The sequence below is a fragment of the Heteronotia binoei genome, chromosome 21 (genome assembly GCF_032191835.1).
Source record: "Heteronotia binoei isolate CCM8104 ecotype False Entrance Well chromosome 21, APGP_CSIRO_Hbin_v1, whole genome shotgun sequence".
Lineage (NCBI taxonomy): Eukaryota > Metazoa > Chordata > Lepidosauria > Squamata > Gekkonidae > Heteronotia > Heteronotia binoei.
In genome coordinates, this window is record NC_083243.1 from 51,007,370 (window position 1) to 51,034,786 (window position 27,417).

A 27,417-nucleotide genomic window follows, 5' to 3' on the forward strand; every position below is an offset into this window, starting at 1 on the left:
TCTCAACTCAAAACATGCACAGAGTGCATTTCCTTCACCCATTAAACAATCCCCCCATATCTATCTGGGATAGAAAGTGCTAAGACTTTCATACATTTGTTTTGTTATTTTAGTTACTTTATAGTCCACCCTTTCTTGCTGTGACACAAAACAAATTAGAAAATTAGAAAACAGTGTAATAAAACAGTATAAGATTGTGAACAACAACAAAAAAACCCTTGGATTACAAGAATTAGGAAAAAATGCAAAACACAAGTCAATACATACATTAAACAGGGCAATAAACTACAACTGTATTTTCTTTATAATAAACTGTATTCCCTTTATAATAATGCTGTCTTAAGAAAAGAAATATCTGCTTTTAACTCATCACAAATCCTTTGCTACTTGCTTCCGTCTGTTTGCCTGGTGCCTCCCCTGTTGCGTTCCAGGTGAAGACAAGCTCCGTGACCCAGATCTTGGGTGAAGGATAAGGGATAAGGGGTGTTTTATGATCCTTTCATATTTAGTGTTTTTTTCAGACTTCTGCTTCTTGCTCGCTGGCGTACTATCCTTATGGTATTGTAGAGATTTGTTTTCAAAATATTCTTAATATAAAAAGGCCATGTTGGAGTGCAATGTTGTTCCTTATCGGAATATTTGCCCTGACATTGTCTCCTTTCTATTCAGAACTCAAGATGATCAAGCCCCTCCAAGTGTCTCTTGCTTTGAAAACCTTGAGGCTGCTCTAAGTCAGCTGCAACCTGATGGACAACCCCTGCCCCAAACTAAACAAAGAACAACAATTCTAAGAGCACCACAAAGAGAAAAGCTGTGCAAGAGTTCATGCTCTGATTTGGGAGGTGTTATATCTGGTCACACAGTCCTGATAATTTACTGTCCTTTTAAAAAAAATACAAAACTAGTATTCCAGCCTACATGACTATGATTCTGTCGTTTTAAAATAAAACCCCTCCTCCCCCAATTCCTTCTAGATCTTTTTGTCTGCACTTAGTTCTAGCTAAATAATAGAGTATGTTAGATCCAGGATGCTTGTGTTCAAATCCTGCAAGCCAATTTGGGAAAAAACTTTGGTCAAGCCCCAGTCTCTCCACCTCCCGTTTGTAAATTGGGAATGACAGCAGCTGACCTTATAGTGTTGTCACAAAGTCAAGTACAGCCAAAACTCTGTCTGCAAATTTAAAACCCTGTCTACATAATACATTATGATACAACAGTTGTCATGTTCCTCCTCAAGGTCAACTCACTTTCGTGTCAATAAATTGGCTTCTGTTTATATAGCTCTGCAAGATCTCCTTTCTGATGTATATATAAAGCTGCCTGATTCCAAGTCAGACCAGTGATTCATCTGGTTCAATCGGCAGCGGCTTTCCAGAGTTTCAGACAAAGCTCTCTCCCAGCTTTTCTGCCTTCTATAGCCCAGTCTAACTATTTAGAACTACAACATTCTTATTTCTTATGACACTCTGCGCTCATTTATTTCCCTGACACTTGGTCAGCTCTGTGGATAGTAAACCAAGCCCCACAGGAGATGTAGCTGTCAAAGTTCCTAATTTCCGGAAGCTGTCTGGTCCCAACCAGCTCTCAGCTGGATGTATATAATGTATCCAGGCTCAATCACAGATATATCCTGCAAGGAAACAAAGTCACTATCTATTTATTCCAAAGGCAACCTTTCCTTCCTAGGCAGAGAGTTGGCAAATGATCCATCCTTATAGCGACGCAGTTCCATGCAGGAAATTATGTAAAAAATGCATTTGTAAAGTTCAGGTCCTGTCAGCCAGCTCCTGTCCTCCAAGACTTTCTTGTGCACACAGAGTAGGTGGGTGGCAAAGCACAGTGGCTGGCCAAGAGGTAAGCATTTGAAACCTTCACTGCCTTCTTCATCTGCCCACACAGTGTTTACACAAAGTCACAACCCTCCCCCCCCCAATTCTGAGAGTGCAACAGCTCTGCTTCAAGATGCATAGATTTTTCAAAATATGAGCAAGGGTGCTTAAAACACTTTAGAGCCTCTGTCCTTTCATTTTGCATAAGCAGACTTGCCAGAGATGTGTTTCCTGTGAAGCAGTAGGAACTATCTTATTCAAAACAAAAGATTCCATCAGATTTTGCATTGGTCCTCTGGGTCTTTCTTGCAACTCTAGTTTCTAGACTTGAGGGAAGACACAGATGAAAACAACAACAGCAACAAAATTTGACAAGAAAGTGGAGAGTTCAGGCAAGATTAATGAGAAAATACAAAAGGAACTAATTTTGTAACGTACAGAAGATTTGAGACAATGTGATTGCTTTCTATTGACACAAAGGCCAGTGGCGTCCTTGTAAATGAACAGGGGGAATTGGTGCTTTTGGGAGAACAGGACTGGAAGGGAAACACCGAAACTAAGGATGAAAGCCAGACTTCACAAATCCCAATGGCCAAGGTGATGTAAGTATCAGGGAATATTGGGGTTATCTGAAGTTCTGGAGGCCGGAGGAGGGCATTCCCTCCCTGAATCTGGATGGTTATTCTGCATTAATTCCATCAGCACAGTGCTGGAGAAATCAGAGACAGATGTAACAGATCGACTTGTTTATGCTTTCTCTCGCTCTATATGCACCCTTCTGGCCAAACTGTGCGATGCAATTGCATCATAACGAACCCTTTTAAACCTATCAATATGGGTTTATTGGATGTGTATTTGTGTGTGTGGTAGAGTGCAGACAGTCCCATCCCTACCACACCATAGACAGTCCCATCCCGACCTACAGCTATTCATTAAAGTGTGAGTGTGCGTGCGGGGGTAACTAATGCATCTTTATGCACACTTGGAAATGTGCAGCCTTTGGATTTGCAAGAAGGGACGAGCTGTAGAGAGGAAGATGCAGATGGCAGGCCCACCTACAACCCTGGTTTAGCAGAATGGACCTGAAGTGTGTACAACTGCATGCGTGGCTTATGTTGACAGGCATCTGTGAAACAGGCTGTAGTCATAGAGTCTGTTCTTATAGCCTACTGAATGCTCATAGGCTGTGGCAGGGCCTCTTGCTCTAATCCCCACCCCCACCCCAATTTTCGGACTACACAGATTAATTGTTTTCAAAGTGCTGTACAGTCTAGTATTGTATGAAGGTTAGGAGCAGGAGTTCCCACTGAACACATGCTCCCCTACCCTGCCGACAGGTGCCTTCCCTAAACTCACAGTGAAAAGATCACTGCACAATAGGAAGGGTGGGGGGAACACAACTGTCAATGCTTCACATATTAGATTTTCAGGTCTGCCAGACAGCAACAATATTCAGTATCCCAGTACAACCAGCAGGGGGCACATCTGCACTTTCCTTGCTCTTTTCTTCTTTGAACAAGGATTTAAAAAATGAATTTACAACAAGTTTTTGTCTAGGCCTGCCTTGACGACACTGGCAGGTCTGGTTCTTCCTTTTGTTCTTAGATGGCAGATTCAGTGCAGAAACTTTAGGTTGCTAAGTGTAGAATTGGGAGTGAAAAGAATAAAGCTGCTTGAGTTATACTGCAGATGCTTGTGCCAGGTTGTCAGCTCTGGGTTGTAGCCTGCAGACTGGTTGTAAGTCTGGGAAATCTCTGGGTCCCACTTGCAAGTTGGCAAGATGGCAACTCTAAGGCCAAGCCAGCACTTATGTGATGTAACAGGGAGATCCAATGACATTTCTCCTGCTTGTTCAAGAAACAACATTGTTGGATTTCATTTTCCATTTTCTCTGCTCTAGCAAATCTAAAATGCCTTTTTCCATGACCTACAGACACCAACCACATCTGGAAAACCACCTTTGGTACTACACTCATGTTGATTTCATCAGGAAATCCCACAAAATGCAGGGAAGACATTTTAAAGCTTTGAAGAATTTACTGGGAATGGCACAGATTCAATGTCACTTAGAGTGAATGAGTGACTTTTAACTACCCTGTCATGCTCTGCCCATGGATGTAACACATCGATCTGCTTTGCCTGGGGTATTTTTCAGTGCATGAACTGGACTTAGGGGTGCAGCCAGGGTTTTTTTGTAGAAAAAGCCCAGCAGGAACTCATTTGCATATTAGGCCACACCCCCAATGTCACCATTGTTCCATACAGGGCTTTTTTGTAGAAAAAGCCCAGCAGGAACATTTGCATATTAGGCCACACCCCCTGATGCCAAGCCAGCCGGCACTGCATTCCTGCTCAAAAAAAGCCCTAGGTGCACCAGAATATAGGCTGGAGACCTGCCACGGAAGGGTGGACCACACCAGGTTGCAGGTGTCGGATGCCATTTTGAAAGCATAATGATTTATGTTAAAATTCAGTACTATCATGTCAAGGAGACATGTTTTAGTCCTGTCCACTGAGGGCCTTTCCTTGTTTCTTTCTGCTTACATGGTATTTTTAAAATATGCACAGGTGAGCATTCAGCATTCTGGTTTGTCATCAGTACCTGGCCATATTGGATATGCTATTCCTAACAATGGCAATCCAATGGTTAACTGTCATGACCATTAGCCATGATCCCTCCCTCATTTGTAAGGTTATCTGAGCTAGTGGCCATCATTATATCCTGGCTGTGGGAATAAATTCCACATCAATGGCACAAAAAAAGCTCATTTGAACTTTTCCTGAATTTGCTGCTAGCCAGCTTAATCAGTGACTTTTGAGTCTTAACATTATGAGAGAATAATTTCTACACTGTATATAATTTGGTGACAGGCCCTTCTTTTGTTTGGCTAAAACAAGGGGCCCAACTTTTTAAACCATTTCCCTCTTCCAATACTACTCTAAACTCCATCATCATGTTAGAAAACCAAATATTTCTACTGTGTTGTTACTAAATTCAGAAGTGCAAAAGCTTTTCCTGGCTCATTTTTTGGCCCATTTAAACAAAACCTTAAACGTAATATAAAACAAGGCATTTCTCTGTATAGTTTCAATCAATGCTTGAAATGGAAGGCTGATCTGAATTTAGATGCAAGGATGGCATTGCTGCAGAGGGGGGAAATCAGGCAGAAATCAATAAAGGTTACTGAAAAAATTGTAACACTATTTCACAGAAGAACTGGAGAAAAGAAAAGGGGTTTTCCCAGGCACATTTTGTGTGTTTGGAAAGGAACTGTCGAAAGTATTAATTCAGAGGCTTGTGCTATTTGACATTGTGACTGCAGACCAGAACCTATTCCTGTATCCTGTAGGCCCACACTCAGATGTCAGGATGTATTTGACAATGAGGTAGTAGCCATCCCACTAGATTTCTTTATTCTTTCTGCTATACACACACCAGGAAGCACAACTCTACCACCATTTACCAATGTATCAGGGTGTTACCATTGCACCCCATGTAGTGAAACAGATTCTTCCTGTGTAAGGCAACTTTAGTTTTGATGCCTTGCTTTTCATACAGTCAGCTCTCAGCATGCTGTATCAAGGCTATCTTTATAGGGACAACAGAAAAGGCCACCTTACAAAGATGATTCTTCATCAAAGCTAGTCATACAAAACTATCCTTGCTGACATTGTGTTGTGATCTAAGGATAGAAAGATTTATTAAGGGCACCACAAATTTGGCACTTCAACAAACAGCAGCAGCACATGAATTGCTTTGCAGTTAGGGAGATCCAACCTCCAGGTGAGGCTTGAAGTTCTCCCAGAATTACAGTTGATCTCCATCAGTCTCACCTAATGGTGCCAAAGATTCTGAAAGAAATGGAATTCTTAGAGAGGTTATAGAGAGCGAATGCTTTCAAACTTCATTTTTCCTTTGGTTTGCCATAGGGGCATTAAGGTATACCATAGAGACCAGAAGAAATTGACTGTGAAGTAACAGAAGGCTAGTGGTTGGTTGAGAATTCAGAGGTACAAGACTGCTGCTGACATACTTCTATTTTCACTGAGAAAACCTGAAGAGCATTTTTAGAGATTTGATAGTAGGCCATATCATCTTACTGAAGAGTTTGGAAGCAGAAGGAAGTATTCGGGGATGTGCCTTGGACTGGTTTAAATAGTTCCTCATAAATTGGACTCGAAGAGTTACCACTGAAGAACAGTTCTACTATTTGGGGGTCACCTTGTGGAGTTTCTCTTATCCCATGTGGTATTTAACCTCTACATAAAGCCCTTCAGAGAAATCATTTGTAGCTTTGGAATTGGATGTCATCAATATGTGGATGATGTACAGCTTTACATCTTTCTACCTAAACCCCTTGGTGATGCAGCAGAGGTCCTAAGCCACTACTGTGGTCAAATGGCTGAACGCAAATAAATAGAAACCGAACCCAAAGAAGACAACAGTTATGTTGGCTGTGAAGGTGGATGTCTTGAAGGACACTTGGCTTCCCATTTTCAATGGAATTCACTAACACTTGGTGACTAATTTTATTCTCTGTTTTCTCTATGAAGGGACCTATAGCCGCTTACAGTAAATACAGTGAAAATGCACTAGGGGAAAAATACACCATTTAAATAAAATGAGCAGGAAGTTACCAACTAGAACTTGGGCTGGTCTTGAATCCAGTAGTCCACTTGATTTAAGGGCACAAATCTCAGGCCAAGAGCCCTTTGGGTCTTGCCCTTCAAATTCTGTCTCTGGTCACCCTCAAGATTACACTTGGAGACAGAAAGATCAAGCAAAAAACACAGCTTCAGGGTTGCAACTGGTAGCAAAGATGTCCCTCCTCCCCCCCCCCTTCCTGCTCAGAACAAAACACTGCCTTCATTCTACACAGTATTTGTTTAAAAGAATTTGTTTCCTTAAGAAGAATTTAACAGAAACTGAAGCCAAAAACAGATTTTAAAAGACTCCCTGCCATCACCAGCCCCACCACATGATTCTGAGTGCTCCATATTCAGCTCCTCTCCTCCTGCACTTCCTCTGTGTTTGCTAACATTTCCCACCCACACACCCACATGTTAGCTTTCTGGTATTTTTTCATGTCCCCCTCATTTTCATCATCTTCAATAGCTGAGATTTTAAACACCAGCCATACAGCTACTGGTTTCTCTTACCAAGTCCTCTAATTTCCTAGCTGAATATATTGTTTAAAATGCAGCAGGGAAGGAAAATTCCAGGTGCACTGAGAACAGAAGACTCAACAGTGGTGGGAGAACGTGTGTATCAAAAGGACATGCTTCATGTATATAAGATTACAGAAATTCTCTGCAAAGTATATAAACTACATATCCAGAGTGTGTATGAAAGAATACCCCCCTCCCCAACATTTATGAGAAAGAAAACAAAAATAAAATAAAAAAGAAACCTATCTGGTTCCAAGCAGCTTTCATCCTGGTGAGAAAGGGCAGGAGGCCCTTTGATTACCCAAAAAGACTATGGGAAGAAAAGTCATGTGAGATGGGTGCTGTAGTATGGACAGGAATAGGGCAAGATGGAGCAAACCACTATACCAAATACTTAACCACTACACCAAACTGGAGTGGATGGGGAGAGGAACAGCGGCAATGGGAAAGGACTCCAGCCCCAACCTTGCTCCCCACAGAAGCCAGGAAGCACCTGCCTAGCCAGCTCCTGCAGTGAGCCCTCCTTCCCCATGCCTTGTCTTGGTGGCCTTAATGGGCAATCTGCCCCTATAAAATCAGAAGGAGATGATTCACAGGCAAGGAGCTATACCTTTCTGTACTCTCTCTCAGCAAAGTTTGCAGTGGACCTCTCTGCAACTAAAAAGTTGGGACTATTTCTGGGCTGGCCAACTAACAGCTGCAGCAGAGCTGGATTTATGGATGAACTACAATTTAGGATCTCAGATTACAAGGGGCCTGCAAATACCAAAATACATTCCACAGTTTAAGACCTCATCTTGTCTAATCCAGCCCTCAGCTGCAGCCTGTTAGGTCAGATGCTGAGAGTAAGCACTCTAATGCCTCTGGCCTTGCAAAAGTCCCCTCAGAGACTAGGAACAGAGTACTGAGTGCTGGTTTACAATGCATTCCTTCAGCCATCAGGAAGACACTATCCTGCAAAGCCAGGCCTTCAGGTTCATAGACCTGCTCTTATTTTAGTTATAGCTGTGGGAGATTTGGGCAGACATTTAGAGTGGGCTGAAGTTGAATCCAACGAAGACAGAGGTCCTGTGCTTGGGTCGCGGTGCCTTGGGAGGGGAAATCCCCTTGCCAGTCCTTGACGGTGTGCAGCTTAAAGCGGCACACAGGGTCAAGAGCTTGGGGGTTCTTCTGGAGCCTTCATTATCAATGGAGGCACAGATAGCGGCCGCTGCCAAGTCCGCGTTCTTTCATCTTCGTCAGGCGAGGCAGTTGGCCCCCTTCCTGGAGCGCCGTGACCTAGCAACAGTGATCCATGCTACGGTCACCTCGAGACTGGACTACTGCAACGCCCTCTACATGGGGCTGCCCTTGTGCCGAATTCGGCGGCTGCAGCTGGTGCAGAACGCGGCGGCTAGGCTGTTGTTGGGGCTCCCAAGGTGGGAGCACATACAGCCAGGGCTGCGCGGACTGCACTGGTTGCCAGTGGCATACCGAGTTCGCTACAAGGTGCTGGTTATTACCTTTAAAGCCCTATATGGCCGGGGACCTACCTACCTAAGGGACCGTCTCTCCCCATATGAGCCCCAGAGGGCACTGAGGTCATCTGGGAAAAACCAGCTGAATATCCCTGGGCCAAGGGAGGCCAGACTGAAAGCCACCCGGGATCGGGCCTTCTCTATTACTGCTCCACTACTGTGGAACCAACTTCCTGAGGAGGTGAGGGCCATACGATGTTTAGAGGGATTCCGTAGGGCCTGCAAGACCCACCTTTTCAGGATGGCCTTCAACTAGCGAAAATTAGTGGAAAACTGTGACAAAACTAGATATGCTGCTAGAAATGCTTTTACTCTTGAAATGTTTTTACTGCTGAAATTTATTGAAATCTGTTATAACGCCATATTATTATGTGAATTTTAATATTTTGTAATTGTTTTAACCGTGTTTTATAATTGCAACTGATGTAATGTGTGTTTTATGCTGTGAGCCGCCCTGAGCCTGCTTCGGCGGGGAGGGCGGGATAGAAATAAAAAATTATTATTATTATTATATTATTATATTAGAATTTTCACTTTGTATTGTGAAGGAGGGAGGGACGGTAGCTCAGTGGTAGAGCATCTGCTTGGGAAGCAGAAGGTCCCAGGTTCAATCCCCGGCATCTCCAAAAAAGGGTCCAGGCAAATAGGTGTGAAAAACCTCAGCTTGAGACCCTGGAGAGCCGCTGCCAGTCTGAGAAGACAATACTGACTTTGATGGACCAAAGGTCTGATTCAGTATAAGGCAGCTTCATATGTTCATATGTTCAAAGGCACATTTTTCTTCTGCAAATGAATCAGGCACATTTTTATTTTGAAGAGTGTTTTGCCACACTGGGCGGGATGAGGGCTTTCCTTGTCAATGCCACCAATTTCTATATTTTTAAACCCAACACTTATAGTCCCATCCTAAACAGAATTAGGATGGGGTTGTGGCTCAGTAATAGGAGCATCTGCTTGGCATGCAGAAGTCCCCAGGTTCAATCTCTAGCATCTCCCGTTACAGGATCAGGTAGCAGGTGATGTGAAAGACCTCTCCCTGAGACCATAGAGAGCCACTGCCAGTCTTAAGTAGACAGTAGTGACTTTGATGAATCAAGGGTTTGATTCAGCATAAGGTAGCTTCTGGTACACAGAATTACACCTTCTAAGTTGACTGAAGTGGACAGATCTTGGCACCACCACCAAGCTTCAATGGGTTCAGAAGGGCATATCTCTGCTTAGAATGGCACTGTTCATTTTCCACATTCCCTTTGTGAAGCAAGACCAATTGTATTTTGCTTCCAGTTGCTGCATACCTTAAGAAGTAAACCGTAACTGCTCCCTATTTGCAGTCTAATTACTACAGCAGTATTAACTAGGTGCAACTTGCTATGTGGAATTGATGAATTGCCCAGAAAAGTCAGTCTAGATAGTGCCGGCTAGAAGCAGAGCTGTGCAAATTCCCAGGACTGCCTTTCAATCTGATTTCCTATTTCAGAAAAGTCCTGAAATGATTAACAGTGGTCCATATGAAAAAAAAAGCCCAACAATAGTTATGATACTGCTCAGACTGTGACGATAATTTATATTTAAACCCTCCCAAGGCTAATGCATTCTGGAGAACAATGGGGCTTTCTGCGCCTGCCTTGATATTGACGTCAGCTCCCTGCAGTTGCTGAAGTTAAAAAAATAATAAAGACAAACAATGCTGAAAGCCTTGCAGAGCTTCTGGGAGTTGCTTTGATGCTGCACCAGCATCTCAGCACTGGCAGGCTCAGGAATCACTCAAGTATAGAACACAGAAGATGCTGAAGAGCTTGTGAAGGTGACTGGGGCAGAAAAGCAAGACGTCAGGTTCTGGGGCTTACTTCAGTTTTCCTCCTCCACATTTTGCTAAGGCAGAGAAAGAAGTTCACCCAATTTGCTAGAAGATACTTGGTTAAGAAAGCCCAGGGAAAAGTTGAAGGGATGTAGCTAAGTGCTTTGAGCATCTGCTTCCCAGTGTAGAAGGTTCCGAGTTCAGTCCCTGGCATCCCTAATTAAAAGGATCAGGTAGTAGGTGATAGGGAAAAACCCCTTCCCCAGACTTTGGAGAATCACTGCCACTCAAAGTAGATAGTACAGAACTTGAGAAGACCAAAGGTCAGATGCCATCTAAGGCAGATTCATGTGTTAAGGGCTAGTAAGGAGGAAAATAACAACAGAAGAGCAGTGACACCTTAAAGACTAACAATAGTTATTCCAGCATGAGCTAATAAAATCAACTATCAACAAAGGATTACAGTATGATACATGTCAAGAACCACCAGTTAAAATTCATAAAAAGTGGGTCCTGACAATCCATCAGAAATGATAGTGAGCGAGGAAACCCAAGTCTGTGTAGGCCAAGGTGAGGTATTAATTTCTTATTGAATTCTAATTCAGCAGTTTCACAAGACCTGTTGAACCTTTGTGTGTGTGTTCGCAGCAGTACATCCTGGGGTCTCACAGAATTATAGAGTTGGAAGGGACCTCTAGGGTCATCTAGTCCAACCCCCTGTACAATGCAGGAAACTCACAAACACTTCCCCTTAAATTTACAGGATCTTCACTTCTGTCGGATGGCCATCTAGTCTTTGTTTAAAAACCTCCAAGGAAGGAGAGCCCACCACCTCCCGAGGAAGCCTGTTCCACTGAGGAATCGCTCTAACGGTCAGGAAGTTCTTCCTAATTTTGAGCCGGAAACTCTTTTGATTTAATTTCAAACCATTGGTTCTGGGGCCACAGAAAACAATTCCACAACAGCCCTTCAAGTACTTGAAGATGATGATCATATCATCTCTCAGCCGCCTCCTCTCCAGGCTAAACATCCCCAGCTCCTTCAACCTTTCCTCATAGAACTTAGTCTCCAGACCCCTCACCATCTTCGCTGCCCTCCTTTGGACCCATTCCAGCTTGTCTATATCCTTCTTAAAATGTGGTGCCCAAATCTGAACACAATACTCCAGGTGAGGTCTTACCAGAGCAGAAAAAAGTGATACCATCACTTCACGTGATCTGGACACTATACTTCTATTGATACAGCCCAAAATTGCATTTGCCTTTTTAGCCACCGCATCACACTGTTGACTCATGTTCAGCGTATGATCCACTAAGACCCCTAGATCCTTTTCACACATACTACTGCTAAGACAAGTCTCCCCCATCCTATAACTATGCATTGGATTTTTCCTACCTAAATGCAGAACTTTACATTTATCCCTGTTAAAATTCATTTTATTGATTTTAGCCCAGTTTTCCAGCCTGTCAAGGTCATCCTGTAAGCTGTTCTGTCTTCTACTGTATTTGCAACCCCTCCCAATTTCGTATCATCTGCAAATTTAATAAGCATTCCCTCTATTCCTTCATCCAAATTATTGATAAGGATGTTAAACAAAACAGGTCCCAGGACAGATCCTTGAGGCACTCCACTTGTCGTTCCTCTCCAAGAGGATGAGGAACCATTCACAAGCACTCTTTGGGTGTGATCTGTCAACCAGTTACAGATCCACCTAACGGTAACAGGATCCAAACCACATTTTACCAACTTGTCAACAAGAATAGTATGTGGAACTTTATCAAAAGCCTTACTGAAATCAAGATAAACGATGTCTACAGCATTCCCCTGATCCAGCAAGGTAGTCACTTTCTCAAAAAAAGAGATCAGGTTAGTCTGACATGACTTATTCTTGAGAAAACCATGCTGGCTCTTAGTAATCACATCCATTCTTTCTAAATGTTCCAGGACCGACTGATTTGTTCTAAAACTTTTCCAGGTATAGAAGTCAAGCTGACGGGTCGGTAGTTACCGGATTGTCTTTTTTCCCCCTTCTTGAAGATGGGGACAACATTCGCCTGCCTCCAATCTTCTGGCACCTCTCCTGTTCTCCAAGAATTCTCAAAAATAGCCAGAGGCTCAGAAATTACATCTGCAAGCTCTTTTAGAACCCTTGGATGCAATTCACCTGGCCCTGAGGACTTAGTTTCATTTAAAGAAACTAGGTGTTTATGTAATACCCCTATGCTGATCCTAGGTTGGAACTTCATACCCTCCTTATATGTTCTGTTTTTGCCATGTTGAGCACCATTTCCTCAGAAGAGAAGACTGAGGAAAAGTAGGAATTGAGTAGTTCCACCCTCTCTTCATTACCTGTTACAATTTCACTTTCTTACCCTCGCAATGGACCTACCATGTCCTTGTTTTTCTTACTCTGAACATAAGAAAAGAACCCTTTTTTGTTTTTAGCATCTTTGGCCAGCTGAAATTCATACTGAGCTTTAGCTTTCCTAACTTTTTCTCTACAAGCACAGGTGATTTGTTTATATTCATCCTTGGTTATAAGGCCCTCCTTCCAATTCCTAAAGGACTCTTTTTTATTTCTCAAGTCTTTAGATAGCTGTCCATGGAGCCACTTCGGCTTCTTTAGGCTTTTTCAATTTTTTCTTCTCCTAGGAATTGTCTGTGATTGCACTTTCAGTATTTTGCTTTTAAGAAACTCCCACCCCTCCTGAACCCCCTTCCTCCTAAGTATTTCTGACCGTGGGATTTTACCCAGCATAGTTCGAAGTTTATCGAAGTTTGCCTTTCTGAAGTCTATAAGTCTGACTACCTATAGCTTTTCCCTTCCCTAAGACTGTAAATTCCAAAATCACATGGTCACTACTGCCCAGGATGCCCACTATTTCCACTTCTTCAAAATTCTTCCCTGTTGGTGAGAATCAAATCCAAGATAGCAGATCCCCTTGTTTCCTTCTTCACTTTCTGGAAAAGGGAGTTGTCAGCAATACAAGTCAGGAATCTATTTGACTTTTCATTTTTAACAGAGTTGGACTTCCAACAGATGTCCGAGTAATTGAAATCTCCCATGATCACGGTATCCCTTCTCTTGGAGAACTTTGCAATCTGCTGTAGAAGCATCTCATCCAAGTCCTCTGCCTGACTTGGTGGTCTATAGCAGACCCCCACAATAATATCACTGTTATTTCTTACTTCTTTTATTTTTACCCAGAGACTCTCAGCTGAGCTGCCATGCTCCGATTCACATATTTCCTCACAAGTATATACCTCCTTCACATATACTACTATGCCTCCGCCCTTTCTCATTTGCCTGTCCCTTTTAAATAAGTTTTAAATCTGCAGTAGTATGTTCCAGAAGGGTAAAATGTTCACCCACTGGTTGTCACCACTGCAATTTCTTGTGTCACACCAAGCTCCACTCTGTTCTGAATCCTTCTCCCCCTTCCAGTGATTCTTTTTAACATAATTCTCTAAAATGATTTCCTATGCAGTGTGAGCACACCTGTGCTGCTGAACAGTGACTTTCCCACCTCTTGTTGCTGTCTTCTGCCCTGCCACCCAAAAAACTGTTCCTTAGTCAGTTAGTGGATCCTTTGGAATATTATGGGTGAGTGAGAGTGGGATGAAGGGAGGGATGGTGACTCAGTGGTAGAGCATCTGCTTGGGAAGCAGGTCCCAGGTTCAATCCCCGGCATCTCCAAAAAAGGGTCCAGGCAAAGAGGTGTGAAAAACCTCAGCTTGAGACCCTGGAGAGCTGCTGCCAGTCTGAGAAGACAATACTGACTTTGATGGACCAAAGGTCTGATTCAGTATAAGGCAGCTTCATATGTTCATATATATGAGCAAAAGTCACTCTTCACTTAGAATCCAAGCACAATCCATGAAAGTAATGGGGTGATTGTACACCAGTCATCCACTCTCATCCTAATTCTCCCTTTCCAGGGTGGTTGCAAAGATAAAATAGGGAAAGGGGATGCCTATGTATGTGCCACCCAGAAGCCCTCCAAGGAAGGGAAGGCTAACAATGCAGTAGATACAAGGGCATTAACTCCAAACTATAGGGTAACAGTAGCTTCTTCAAGAGGTCCCTTGCTGGGTCTGGCAAACTGTCATGATCTGAGGCCTAGTGTGGCCTAGAGAGCAGGGAAAAGCCTGCCTAAGAGTAGATACAGGAGCCTACATCTCCCAGGATTCCTTCTGTCCCTCTGATTGGATGGCACAGTTTTGAAGGGATATCATATGTAACAGGCTTAGTGGATACACACATTGCCCTCTCCCATTTTGCCTTGCCCCTCCCCACATCGTCTATAATAACACATGGTTACTATGAGGGGAAAGGTGCAGTTACCTGTGATCTTTCCAGTCACCGGATTGCAGTAATTCCATCGAATTGAAGCATCAAACATATGCTTAACAGAAGGGGGACAATTGCTTCTTGACTATGAGGGGTTATCTGCATATGCTGAAATAGACTCACATGAATTTGAGTAAGTAGCAAAGCCACCCCATGGGTGGAAACCCCAAAATCAGATATTACTGCAGTTCATCTTAATGGTCCCAGGAAGACAGCAACTGTACCTGGATTAAAACAATTCAGATTGTTTTGCAGGTCAATGGTTTATTTATTTTTCCCTGTATTTCCAGCATTCCTGTAATTTTCTGGAAAAGTTCACATTCAATAAAATGAGTTATGATACTGGAGGCATCACGAAGGCAAACATACTGGCTTGAATCCTATGAACAAATTCCATATGTATTATTTAGACAATCTCTGCTGTGAAGCATGCTTCCTCTTCCACTAAAGCTCCTGTTTGCACAAGGGCCAAATGAAAAGCACTGAAGCATACAACAAAGCAGAGACTGTCCAATGCACTTGTACCTTCTTCATAGGGTCCAAGCCTTTGTGTTCTCCAGCACAGCAAGCAAACATTTCTTTAAAACTTTTTTTAAATCAAGATTTCCCAAACTTCTATAGTTTCATCAGAAAATACAAAGGAGATCTGTGAAGTCTCGCTTCTGCATCTACAGATTAACAACTAGATCTGCATTACTTACATTTACATATGTATTCCATTTAAAACTTCTGGTTGGTCTTATTCACTCTTTAGACAGAAGAAAACGAGTTGTTTTATACCCCACTTTCCTCTACCCTCAAAAGTCTCAAAGTGGAATACAATCATCTTCCGATTCCTCTCCCCACAACAGTAAATTGTGCAGTAAATGGGGCTAAGAGAGTTCTGAGTGAACTGTGACTGGCCCAAGGTCACCCAAGCAGGCTTCATGTAGAATAGTGGGGAATCAAACACAGCTCTCCAGGTTAGAGTTCACTGTTCTTAACCAATACAGAATGCTGGCACAGAAACAGTCTGTGTAGCTTTCATAGTTTCATGTACATCTGTTCTAGAAATCTACAGCTAAGATAAGACATTCTTGCTTTCTGACATTTCCCTAACGTTCAGTAGCACTGAATTACAGAAGTACTGAATAATATTTCTGTAATGCTTCCAAAAATGGCAAATGAGAACAGTGGGGGAAAAGACTGAGTCTTCATACAATTCATCAATTAGTGATTACAGGGGCTTTTTACCATCCTTCACTGTCACACTACAGTGCGGCTGCTTGGTAGCTGCCATTTTTTTTTAAATGTATTGTTTAAATTTCATTTCCACAGCAAAATGGCAGAAATCTGACTATGCATTAAACTACAGATAGCAATCGCCTGTGTACCACACTTCATAACATGCAAGTGCACCTCCTTCAGTAGGAAACAGTGAAAAGTTGTTAAATGATTTACCCTCACTTATGCAAAAAGCCCTCTGGAAGAACCAGAATTTCTCCTCCCTTGCTACAGAAGTAGCCTCTTGTTTTCCTGAAGCATATGTGTCCTGTACATTCCATGTGCTTAAAATGTGGTCTTAGAATCCAGCAGATTTTATAAGGCTACACCGATCACTGAAGAAAAAACATACAAATATAGTCCTCTTGTGAGAGGAAGGGCATGAAATGAGCGGATGAGTTAGTTACCATGAACCTACACTTTGTGTTTTAAGGGGTACAGCTAAATCAGAACCGAATAATATGCATTCTTTTTTTACATTTTTAAGTCCACAGAAGCTGTGTGTTCAGTGCAAAATTGGGGGGAAACACAAAAAAGGTTGACTGCAAAGTTTTAAATGGCCTCAATGCAGCTATAGATTCATCCAAAAGCTGAACTTACTTTGTACCAAAATCTCTTCTCTTACAAATCCAGTAGGTGTCACCCCTTCTGCCAAGTGAGTTACCATCTGCAGAATTTAATCAATTGGCTATTTTCTGAGATTTCACACAGGGGGTTAGATCCTGTCTAATGGGCGCATATAAAAAGGTAAAGATAGTCCCCTGTGCAAACACCAGTCGTTTCCGACTCTGGGGTGACATTGCTTTCACAACGTTTTCACGGCAGACTTTTTATGGGGTGGTTTGCCATTGCCTTAGAAATGCACAAAAGGGGTGGGGGACTGTTGCTTGTATCACCCATCTATTGCAGCCCTCCAACTCCCTCCCAAACCTGTTCCTGGGGGGCCCAGTCTCCCAGAAGCAGCATTGGGGGTGGGGCGTCTGTGCTGTAGTAGTGGTGAAGTTATATTTTGCATCCTATGGCCGGTGGTAAATTCTGGAGAGATCGAAGCCACAGATCTTGGCAGTCCATAATGACTGAAATTCAGAAGACACTAGAAATGATAGCTATGGCCCTCTCCAAGGCTCTAGCTAGAGTCTTTAACGACCCTGTTCCTCCATGACATCTTCAAAAGCTCTTCAGCCATTTCAGGCTTGGACAAGCTGTATCACTACAAATGGCATTTCAAGGCATATTTAACATTTTGTTCCTTGCAGGGAATGATAACCTGTGCAGAAAACAAAAAGTCATTCTCCTACCCAAAGATCCTAAAAAGTCATTAAAAATCAGAATTGCTGTAACAGCTTGGAGAACAGGCTGTAACAATGAACAATTTACACGTTAGAAGAACACGATGAAGACGTCTGAAGTGAGAGGAATCAATGAGTTTTTGACTCAAGGACACACCTGTTATGTGGAAGCTGTGATACACAGTGTTCAAGTAATGCCCAAAGAGCATTCAATTAGCAGCTCTGCAAAATTCCTCTACAGACATTTTTTTCAAGACCAGCTATGCTTCCACGATCACTAGCCCAGATTGCATGACTTGGTGCCAGAGAATGCTAGTTTAATTTTCTTCCTACAGGCTTCCTGATAACACGCAGCTGAGTGGAGAGCTGGGATCAACACAAAAAGTGGAACTGCGGGCAACTCTGAAGAGACCAGTGTTACTTCCAGAGGACAGATTTGCTGGTAAAACTGTGGTACCTTTTCAACATCAAGATTCTTTTTTTTAAAGTTGGCATGTACAGACCTCAAGCAGAGTGGGCAGGAGCAAAGGATAATATGGCTTATGAAGTGAAACTTCTTTGACAGGCCAAAAGAATTCATGAAGCCAACGGTACCGGTTCTACAAGCTCATGCTCCCCAGTGGTCCTCTTATAAAAGAATAGGAAAACATGGTGTTTTCTATTGATCATAATAACCTTGAAGCAGGGCTCAGCAACCCATGGTTCAGGAGCCAAGTGGGGCTCAGTACAAAACCAAATATACCTATGTGAGTACAACACGGGGCATTTACTTCGCTGTGGGGCAGCACTATGGCTGGCATATGGCAACAGTAAAGAAGGTGGGCTCTGGATGGCCAGTCGCAATGTGCAGAAGTGATGGAAGCTACTTCTAGAATGCTCCACCTCCAAATTATGCTCACACCCTGGCTGGCCACTCCTAATTTGGTGTAGTAGTTTGGTGCAGTGGTTGAGTGCATAGACTCTAATCTGGGAGAACCAGGTTTGATTTCCCACTCCTCCACATGCATCTGCTGGTGTGACCTCGGGTCAGTCATAACTCTGTCAGAGCTGTTCTGCTCAGGAGCAGTTTCTGTCAGAGCTCTCTCAGCCCAACCTACCTCACAGGGTGTCTGTTGTGGGGAGGAGAAGGGAGAGTGAGCTGCTGAGACTTTGTGTGAAGGGCGAGATATAAATTCAGTCTCTTCTTTTTCATCAACTGCCTGCAAGTGACTTGGAGGGCCAGCTAGTCCAGAGATCTTTAAGTCCCACACTCTAGGAAGGGGAGCAGCAAGAGAGATCAGACAAAGCAGGGGAAGGGAGGCTTAAAAGATAGAAGAAGAGGACTGCTGAGGAAGATGTCATTGCCCGGGGTGGGGTGGGGATAGCAGCCAATCAAGATTGAGAGAAGAGAGGCTGAATGCATGCAAGAAGCTGATCTTGATCAGTTATGATGCAAACTTCAAAAAGAAATGGGCAAAATGGTACAACAGTGGGCACTGCCATTTTCCAGCCACAAAACCCTTCCTTTTGTTGCTGTCCATTTCCAAAGAGCTCCATTGGGCCAAGACCACACATGTCCATTTGTGAAATGAAGTGCTCGAAGACAGAAAGATATTTAAATAACCTTTCCTTCTAGTACCAAACATATTGATGCCTTCTGGTAGTAATGTGTTCACACTGCAAGAACACAATGTTACATGAAGCTAAACTGTTGCTGAAGCCTTCCTCCCCCTGATTCTGAGTAAGACTCATCACCTACAACATGGGTCAGTCTGCCAATGAGAAGCTTACTTCATAAATCAACCTGAAAGCAGGCTCATAACCCTAGTAGGATGTGAGGCATTCAAGTAATAGCTTTTTAGTATTTCTTATCACAACAGACACTGCAAGTAAGGTTTGCACTAGATACCTGGAGAAGTCAACAAGCTGTTCATGGCTTTATTTGATTGCCTTAGAGATGCCTCTAGTTCAGCCCATGCCTGAGAAGCGTTGTTTTTAAGTGCTTCCATGAACAGCTGTGTTTGCTGCTTCAGCCAGTCCAGTTCCACCTGGGTCACTAGGTTCTGACTGATCAGATTCTTGGTTTTCAGTGTGATGTCCAGCAGTCCAGACTTATGCAGCACCAACGTGTTCTGAAAATGTTTACTCTTGCTTGGCTGCTGCAACGGCAGGCCTGAAGAGCTGCCGAGTTCCTTCCTCAACACGAGCGGGTTGCACAATACAGGCTGCGCCACACCCCGTGCTTGACTTTGTGAAGCAGGAGAAGCAGGCGTGGAGGATGCTGGGGTACAACCCAAAGCCTTTGACTTAGCAATGGAGACGTGCTGAAATCCATGAACCGCTGCTGCATTTTGGCCTGGCACATCCTGCCGAAGAAAGTTCCATGAAGGTCTCAAAGCAAGTGGACCCTGGTGACAAAGACCAGAAGGCAAAGAACTTACCTGGTTTGGGGATGTGTCTGTCCTGCCGGTACAGAGACGCTTTTGCCTACTGGTTTCTTCTCTATCCTCCAGGTCCCTTTTGTATGGTTGTAGAGCTATCTTTGCATAGGAGTTCAAGATGGAAAGGAGATCAGAAGAGTCACCTTTCTTTTCCCTGGCTGCTTGAAGGGTTACAGCAGAAGGAATGGGTGGATGGAGAACCACAAGCGGTGGGTGAGTCGGAATTGTCTCCCATAAAGGCTGTGCAGTCCAAGACTGAAACTGTGATGAGTTTTCTTCCTGAGAAATATTGGCAGAGAAAAGGGGAGAAAGGTGGAATGACCATGACTAATGTATAGAAAATGAAAAAGACCAAAAAAGCATTTAGTAGAACCACTAAAATGCATGCAGAAAGCTGCCCATTACACCCATGAGTTCCTCGGGGTGGGACATTTGTAAATACTGAAAGGTCATTTCATCGTTACTGCCAAACATCCAATATCTAGAAGCCATTCCATTTTAAACAGTTTTTCCTAAATAAAATAAAAAGAGAGGAAAAAATAGCCACACGTTTACAGTTAGGCTGAAGCTTTTTCTAACCACTGCTAGATTTTGGATTACAGTAAACTAATGACCATTAGCAACAAGTAGAAGACAGCTGGTAGAAACAGAAAATGACACAACATTTAAGAAATCCATCAAGTAAGCTTTTACTAAATTTAATCAAAGGAATAGGAAACCACAATCTAAAAAACTGTGTGAGGAACTTTATGCAAGACTTCTGTTGTTTTCCTAAAATGTACTTTAAATAGCTCTCCTAAAGTCAGCTCTGCTGCCTATCTGGAAGCCAGCCTGATCAAATCATAGCTAGATCACCTTTTTATCTGGTTGGCTAACCTGTTACCATCCATTCACCCCAAGCCCCCAACAGAATTCTCTAAAGGTAAGTTAGTTCTTTGGTCACCTAATTTTCCCTGTTTTACCAAGCAGCTGGTGCAACACAACATGCATGCTTGCTACCATTGGGAAAAACAAGTATTAGCACTGCAAGATGTGTAAGGAAACAGTTACGGAGGAAATCCTGAAGGCCTATGCTCAAACTCACACTTCAACAATTAGAAAGAAGTAAGTAGTAGAACTCATAAGAAGCAGTACTGTTATCATTAGTGATCCTACAGAAGGAAGCCAGAGTTTTGCTATAATTTAGTATGGACCTCTAAGCCAAGAAGCCAAGCAGAGGCCTACATGGTGCACCACTGGGAGAATTCCAGCTTCGACAACAGAGTGCTGCTCAAGACAAAAGGAGATTTCTTGTCCTTATCACAGAGCATCAATGGGTACAGACAGACTCAAACCATGGAGTACATGCAGAGCTTCTAAAGGGCTAGCACAACCTGGTGCTAGCAAGAGATGACTTCACCAGTGCCCATATCAGTTTCTGTTAGCCAGTCAGTAACTGTGCACTTGCACGGTGCTGCAATCACAGCCCGCCCCCCCCCCCCCAAATAAGAAGCCACACTACTTTCTGCAGCACTCAATGGTGGAGATTGGGATCTTTACTAGAAAAACATTAGGGATGAACATTTCTTGCAGTGACAGAAATAAAAAATTGCTACTGTGTTTTTGTGATTGGCAGGTTAAGAGTTGTAAATTGACTCCTGTTGATCACTCACTAGTCATTCATTTGAGGGAGCCACAGTAATGGTAAAAGCACTTCTTGGATTAAAGGTGTGGTTTTTCTAGCAGATTAAGAAAGCATTAATGAGGTGGAAACAAAGACAACTGAAACCTGATTTAGTATTCAGCGTTCACTTATGCCTCCCATGGGCAACCAAAATGAACTCATACTGAAACCAACTGCTAAGAACAACAACTAACAAGTATAATTCACTAATGCATTCAGAGATTTCCTAATATTTTAATTATTGGGTGCAGAAGACTCCCAGTTCAAGAGAATTACCTAAAATAGGAGATAAGATGGGATTTTTAAAGAGACAATGACAATGGCAATATTAAAGAAGCTTTTTTTCACTGGCACAAAAACAGTCACACTACTTGTGGGGGGGGGGGATCCCATAATAAAACCTCCAAATAATGCTTCTATCTTGGGGAACCTTAATGGATAGGATTTATTTCACTGAAAATGAATCTGCCCTGAGGTTCGACTAGTAACCCTGGTATATGGAGAAAGAGCTTGTTCTGAGACATGAAACGTTTGAAAATTTTCCAATTATTTTAAAATTATTCAATGCCTGTAGGCTTCTCTGGCTCAGCACGGCTTCTGTTCTCTACATAAGGTGAGCCATAGATGGGGTAATGGTGATGCGTATTTGGTTTAACAATGGATGGACTTCATTTCAGACTACCAAAGATTCTGTTCATTTAGGGGCTTCTATTGCAAAAATGTTCATTGCCTTGAAAGACCCACATAAGAATGTTTTTAATGTTCAGCCTCCCCTCCGGTCCACGTTTGTCTCCCAACCACATCACTGGCTCTTACTCTAGATTCAGTATGATGTATCATCCAGGAAACCCACCTAAAAATAGTTTTGTAGCCTGAAGGTGGATTCCATTCATTCATCTTTGAAAACATTAAATGCATTTATTCAGCTTGTTGATGAAGGGGAGACCCCTGAATAATTATGAACACCCCTATAATAATAATAATAAATGAAAATATGGTTTTGTGCCTTCAAAAGAGAATGTCTGATGCAACATTTAGAGTAGGATTGCCAATCCCCAGGTGGAGGCAGGGGATTCCCTCCCCCCGCTTCAGGGTCGTCAGAAAGCGGGGGGAGGGGAGGGGAGAGAAATGTCTGCTGGGAACTCTGTTATTCCCTATGGAGATTTATTTCTATAGAAAACCATGGAGAATTGATCCGTGAGTATCTGGGGCTCTGGGGGAGCTGTTTTTTGGGGTAGAGGCACCAAATTTTCAGTATAGCATCTAGTGCCTCTCCCCAAAATACCCTCCAAGTTTCAAAACGATTGGACCAGGGGGTCCAATTCTATGAGCCCCAAAAGAAGGTTCCCCTATCCATGATTTCCTATGGAAGGAAGGAAGGAAGGAATTGAAAAGGTGTGCCGTCCCTTTAAATGTGATGGCCAGAACTCCCTTTGGAGTTCAATTCAAGGCTTGTCACAGCCTTGATCTTGGCTCCACCCCTAATGCCTCCTGGCTCCACCCCCAAAGTCTCCTGGCTCCACCCCCAAAGTCCCCAGCTATTTCTTGAATTGGACTTGGCAACCCTGATTTAGAGTGACAGTTAAGAGGCCCCTCAGAGCTTCTGCTAAACTGTTAAAACCAGGCAGCCCAAATGGGTGTGAGTCACAGATGTGCATTGATGGCAGACACGTTTCTATAAGGAAACTCCTTGCTGAATAGATAAGCAGACACACTGGAAAACTACCAGGGAGAAAGGGGAGGGGGGAAGTGAATCAGATAACGTGTAAGGGGCCAGCCCGCAGGCTTGCTTTTGCTTAAAGCGGATGGTCTGAGAAGTGTGCAGGGTTCATTATTTTGGCAGCCTTGATGCTCAAATGAACCCTGCTATTGGTGCCAAATAGTAAAATACCTCGTTTTCAATCAGTAAGTGTGCGCCTCGTTATTTCCCTGCTGCATAGATATATATGAATGCACTGGACTGATTTTGAAAATAACCCATCACAGCAAAGTGTTTTCCTCATTTAGAAGCAAGCTTTGGGTGCATGAATGCTTTCATGGGCATACAAGACTGAAATCCTGTGGGGGCTCTTTAGCATGTTGAGAAGGCTCAGGTGTCTTTATCCACTCAGGTTTCATTGCACATAAGATTCAAGATTCTTTGGGACAACTTTAAGCCATAATATCCGACCACAATGTAGAAGTTCAAACCAGGTCCTCTTGCCTCTAGGTATCACAAGAGGTGTAACATATTTTACATTTAATATTTTTATATTGCTTTCCAGCCTCAAATCAACCCCCCTCTAGGCTGAACATAACATACACGCAGAACATCATTGAAATATTATAAAACAGCAACCAAAGCATAGAAAAAGGAATACAGTCAAATCATTTCCAAGACCTTTGGGAACAGAGCTCCATGATGTACCCTGAAGAACATGATGCAGCCACCTTGATGATGCTAATCAGGTCAAAGGTCTAATCAGTCCCTGGACAGGAAACCTGCTGGAATACAGTTATCCACCTTGTGTTCCAGGATAGAAAAAGAAAGCAGGATATAAGTAACAAATAAGTTTGCTCCAGAAGGCTTGAAAAGATAGTGCCAACCTCAAGTCCCTGCCAATCTAGGGTTCCCACAGAAAGGGGAACCAACTGATCAGTTGATAAAGGTGGAGGTGGTCCTTCTGGGTCTTTGGAACCAAACCATTTAAACCAAAATATTACCTAAAGTTAGGCCCAGGAACAAACTGAAGCCAGTGCAATTGGAAAGGTATTTGCTTTATATGCACACATCACCAGTTAGGATTCTAGCAGCCCTGTTCTGAACCAGTTGAAGTTTCCACATCATACAGAGCTAATTGCAGTTGTACAACCTGGATGTTGTCAAGATGCACAAGATAGAGGCCAGGTCAGTCACAGGTCAACTTAGAACAAAGTTTTGACTATCCAATTTAAAGTAATAATCCCCAAACATTAACCCTCTCAATGCTGAAACCTTGCATGTATATCAGTGTTTTTTAAAATGACATTTGCAGGGATTTTACTTCCCTTTTGAAGATGAACATTGCCTCCTTTGGTCCCTTCAAAAACAAGGAAAGGAGTCAGAAATGTTCTGGAACCTCATGCATGTAATAACAACTAGTATGTCATTGTTGAAATGTTTCTCCTATATTGTTTTAGGAAAAAAGCCAGCATAACTGACTGTGATCGCACATCAAGCAAGTAAAAGTCATACTGTGCATTTAAAAAATAAAATGGGATAACCTTTATCTTACGTATCTGAAATGTGCACGCACATGAAAGCTTATACTCAAAATTAAACTTTGTTGGTTTTAAAGATGCCACTGGACTTTATTCTATTGCTTCAGACCAACTTGACCACCCACCTGTATCTTTATCTTACCTGTCTGATTATAGCATTTTTCATTACCACCACAGGAGAAAATGCAGCTGCTGGGCTGTGCCATGAAGCTCTCAGAGCATCCTCTGAATTGGCTGGTTCTGCTGAACTCAGGTAATCCAAGCTGCCATCTGAGAAGAAAGTAAGTTCAGTTACCAGCTGTCATGCATAATATCACCTTTGCAAATGTTCTTCCATACTCTTCTCTTGCTTCTTAAGTAATATCAGTGATAATGACAATGGCAATAATAATAAAGACTATTACAACAATAATGTGCCATCAAGTTGCAACTGACTCATGGTGACCCCAGGACCATGGGGTTTTCAAGAAGAAGATATTGAATTTATATCCCGCCCTATACTCTGAATCTCAGAGTCTAAGAGTGGTCACACAATCTCCTTTACCTTCCTCCCCCACAACAGTGAGGTAGGTGGGGCTGAGAGAGCTCTTACAGCAGCTGCCCTTCCAAGGACATCTCCTACGAGAGCTATGGCTGACCCAAGGCCATTCCAGCAGCTGCAAGTGGAGGAGTGGGAAATCAAACCTGGTTCTCCCATATAAGAGTCTGCACATTTAACCGCTATGCCAAACTGGCTCTCTTAAAAGTGCCACTGGTCTCAAACTTTGTTCTGGTTCATTTATAGTAAGCCTTCATTCTCATGAAGACTCAAAAATCTAATCTAATGTAATACAATAACAAGTTAGAAATGCAAGAGGTTAGAAAGGCAAGAGAGAAGCAATGGTAAGAGATGAACAGAGATGGTTTCACCTTTGCCCTCGTCTACACGGCTGCCCTAGTCTTCCTTGCTGGTCTCCCATTCACATACTGACTGTGGCTCACCAAACTCTGGTGAGAGGGGGCTAGTCAGGACTACACAGTCTGCTAAGTTTCTTATAGTTTACTAAAAATCAGAATAGTTTTCTGGGCTCCTGCTGAAAATGGTCTAAGGAAGGGACTGCTTCACAATCCTCTTCAAAATGACTTGTAGTTTATGCACAAAATGTTCACAGAACTGACATCTGTACAACCCAGTGAACCGAAGGGCCAAGGATCAGACAGGTGTGGAATTTCCGGAATCTACCTGGGATCTAATAAAAATGAAATTTGCACTCTTGCTCTTTCTGCAGAGTTGTGGAGCACCAAATTAATATTTTAAAAGGTAGTTACATCTAATTAAACATACACTCAATGCATAAAGCAATTCCAATTAATTTTACTGCTCTTCGGAGTCCCAAGTTGCCCATCTACATTTCTAATTTTTTATTGTATTATATTAGATTTTGAGTCTTCATGAGAATGAAGGCTTACTATAAATGAACAGAACAAAGCTTGAGACCAGTGGCACTTTTAAGAGAGCCAGTTTGGTGTAGTGGTTAAGTGTGCAGATATGCCAATACTTGCAAATGGAAGGCTTCTTAATCAGAAAATCAAACAGAACAGAAGGAAACCTAATCTCAAACCTGAGAATCCAGAATCCTTATCCAATTCAGCTGTTGCGCTGCCAAAAGGATGGCTCTGTCTCTTTGTTTCCATTACTTTGCTAAGTGTGGCACCAAACCTTCTGAAAGCAGACACCTACATCTTGACTTCTCTCAGCTAGAACCAGCTGGAACAAGAGCAAGAGAACATGAAGAAATCTGAAAGGCAGTCAGAAATTCAACAGGCTAAGTGATGGGGAAAGTTTTCTCTTACACACAGCCATGGCACGCTCTTGCTTAGGAAAACAGCCCTGATGCTAGAAACAAATCCTTCACGCCCCCACCCCGCCCCCCTTGAACGAGGAACAACCTCGTGATGCACACTTCGCCGCCCGCCTCTCATTGCATCTCCTTTGCTTAACTCCATTTTGCTACTGAGCCCCTTTTCTGCAGTTGATGATCCTGGCTACTAAGTTCAGCAGCCCTCTTTCATCACCGCGCACATCATCACAACTCCCTCCTACCCCGCCCCTTCTCGTCCCCGGCCATCTCGCTCGCAGCTTTCTCCCCTGACCTGGCCGTGCCGCTCCGACCTGCGATGCTGAACTTCGGCGTCTCTCAGCCCAACCGCCCTCTCGCCGCCACACCCCCCCGCGCCTGCGCGCCCCTGCCATCATAGAGAACCAAGCTCCCCAGCTGCCTAGAAAAGGCACTTCAGCCCTAGGAAGCATAGACCTGTCTCGCTGTTTGTGCCCCCCCCCTTCTTTGACGAACCAATCACGGGTGGAAAACGATACACGTTATAGACAAGCATCTTCCTATCTGTTGTCATTTGAACACCGCCATTTGCGGGACGGGATTTTCGTAGGTTACATAGAAACATACCTTTGATGCTTTAGGTATAAAAGGGAGCCCCTGCTTTCCATATCTTGTTTACTGGATTTATATTTATGTACAGGGCTTTTTTGGTAGAAAAAGTCCAACAGGAACTCATTTGCATATTAGGCCACACCCCCTGATGCCAAGCCAGCCAGAACTGTGTACCTGTTCAAAAAAAGTCCTGTTTATGTAAATATGATCCCCCCACCACCAATTGCCTGTTAAGCATACCCCATGTCCATCCAGCCTGGTGGAGAGTTCTGGAGAACTTGCTACTTGTGCAATTTGGTTTGGTCTTAATTGAAAGTATCACGTGGCTGCTTGCAATTTTATTTTCTTTCTAATCTGCCTTTTTCTCAGGGTGGATTGCAAAATTCACCAGTGCAACAGAACAATACAAAATATATAATCAACATTATAATAAGATTGGAATACAAAAT

At 43.0% G+C, this 27,417-nt stretch overlaps 1 protein-coding gene across 10 annotated transcripts; it reads right to left on the reverse strand.

Moving 5' to 3' along the window:
* Window positions 1-18,805: 18,805 nt before the first annotated feature.
* On the reverse strand, window positions 18,806-26,783 carry CIPC (CLOCK interacting pacemaker). Of its 10 annotated transcripts, none has more exons than XM_060262732.1 (6): window positions 26,673-26,775; window positions 26,141-26,286; window positions 24,682-24,809; window positions 23,680-23,802; window positions 19,637-19,915; window positions 18,806-19,561 (listed from the first exon to the last, which is right to left on the reverse strand). In XM_060262732.1, the coding sequence occupies exons 4-6, from the start codon at window positions 23,716-23,718 to the stop codon at window positions 19,097-19,099; spliced, it is 783 nt and encodes a 260-aa protein (XP_060118715.1). In that variant the 5' UTR covers window positions 23,719-23,802; window positions 24,682-24,809; window positions 26,141-26,286; window positions 26,673-26,775; the 3' UTR covers window positions 18,806-19,096. The 10 variants fall into 10 exon arrangements, with proteins under 10 accessions (XP_060118715.1, XP_060118716.1, XP_060118717.1 ...); XM_060262733.1 differs by having other exon boundaries at window positions 26,141-26,317; window positions 26,673-26,761; XM_060262734.1 differs by having other exon boundaries at window positions 26,623-26,680.
* Window positions 26,784-27,417: the final 634 nt, after the last annotated feature.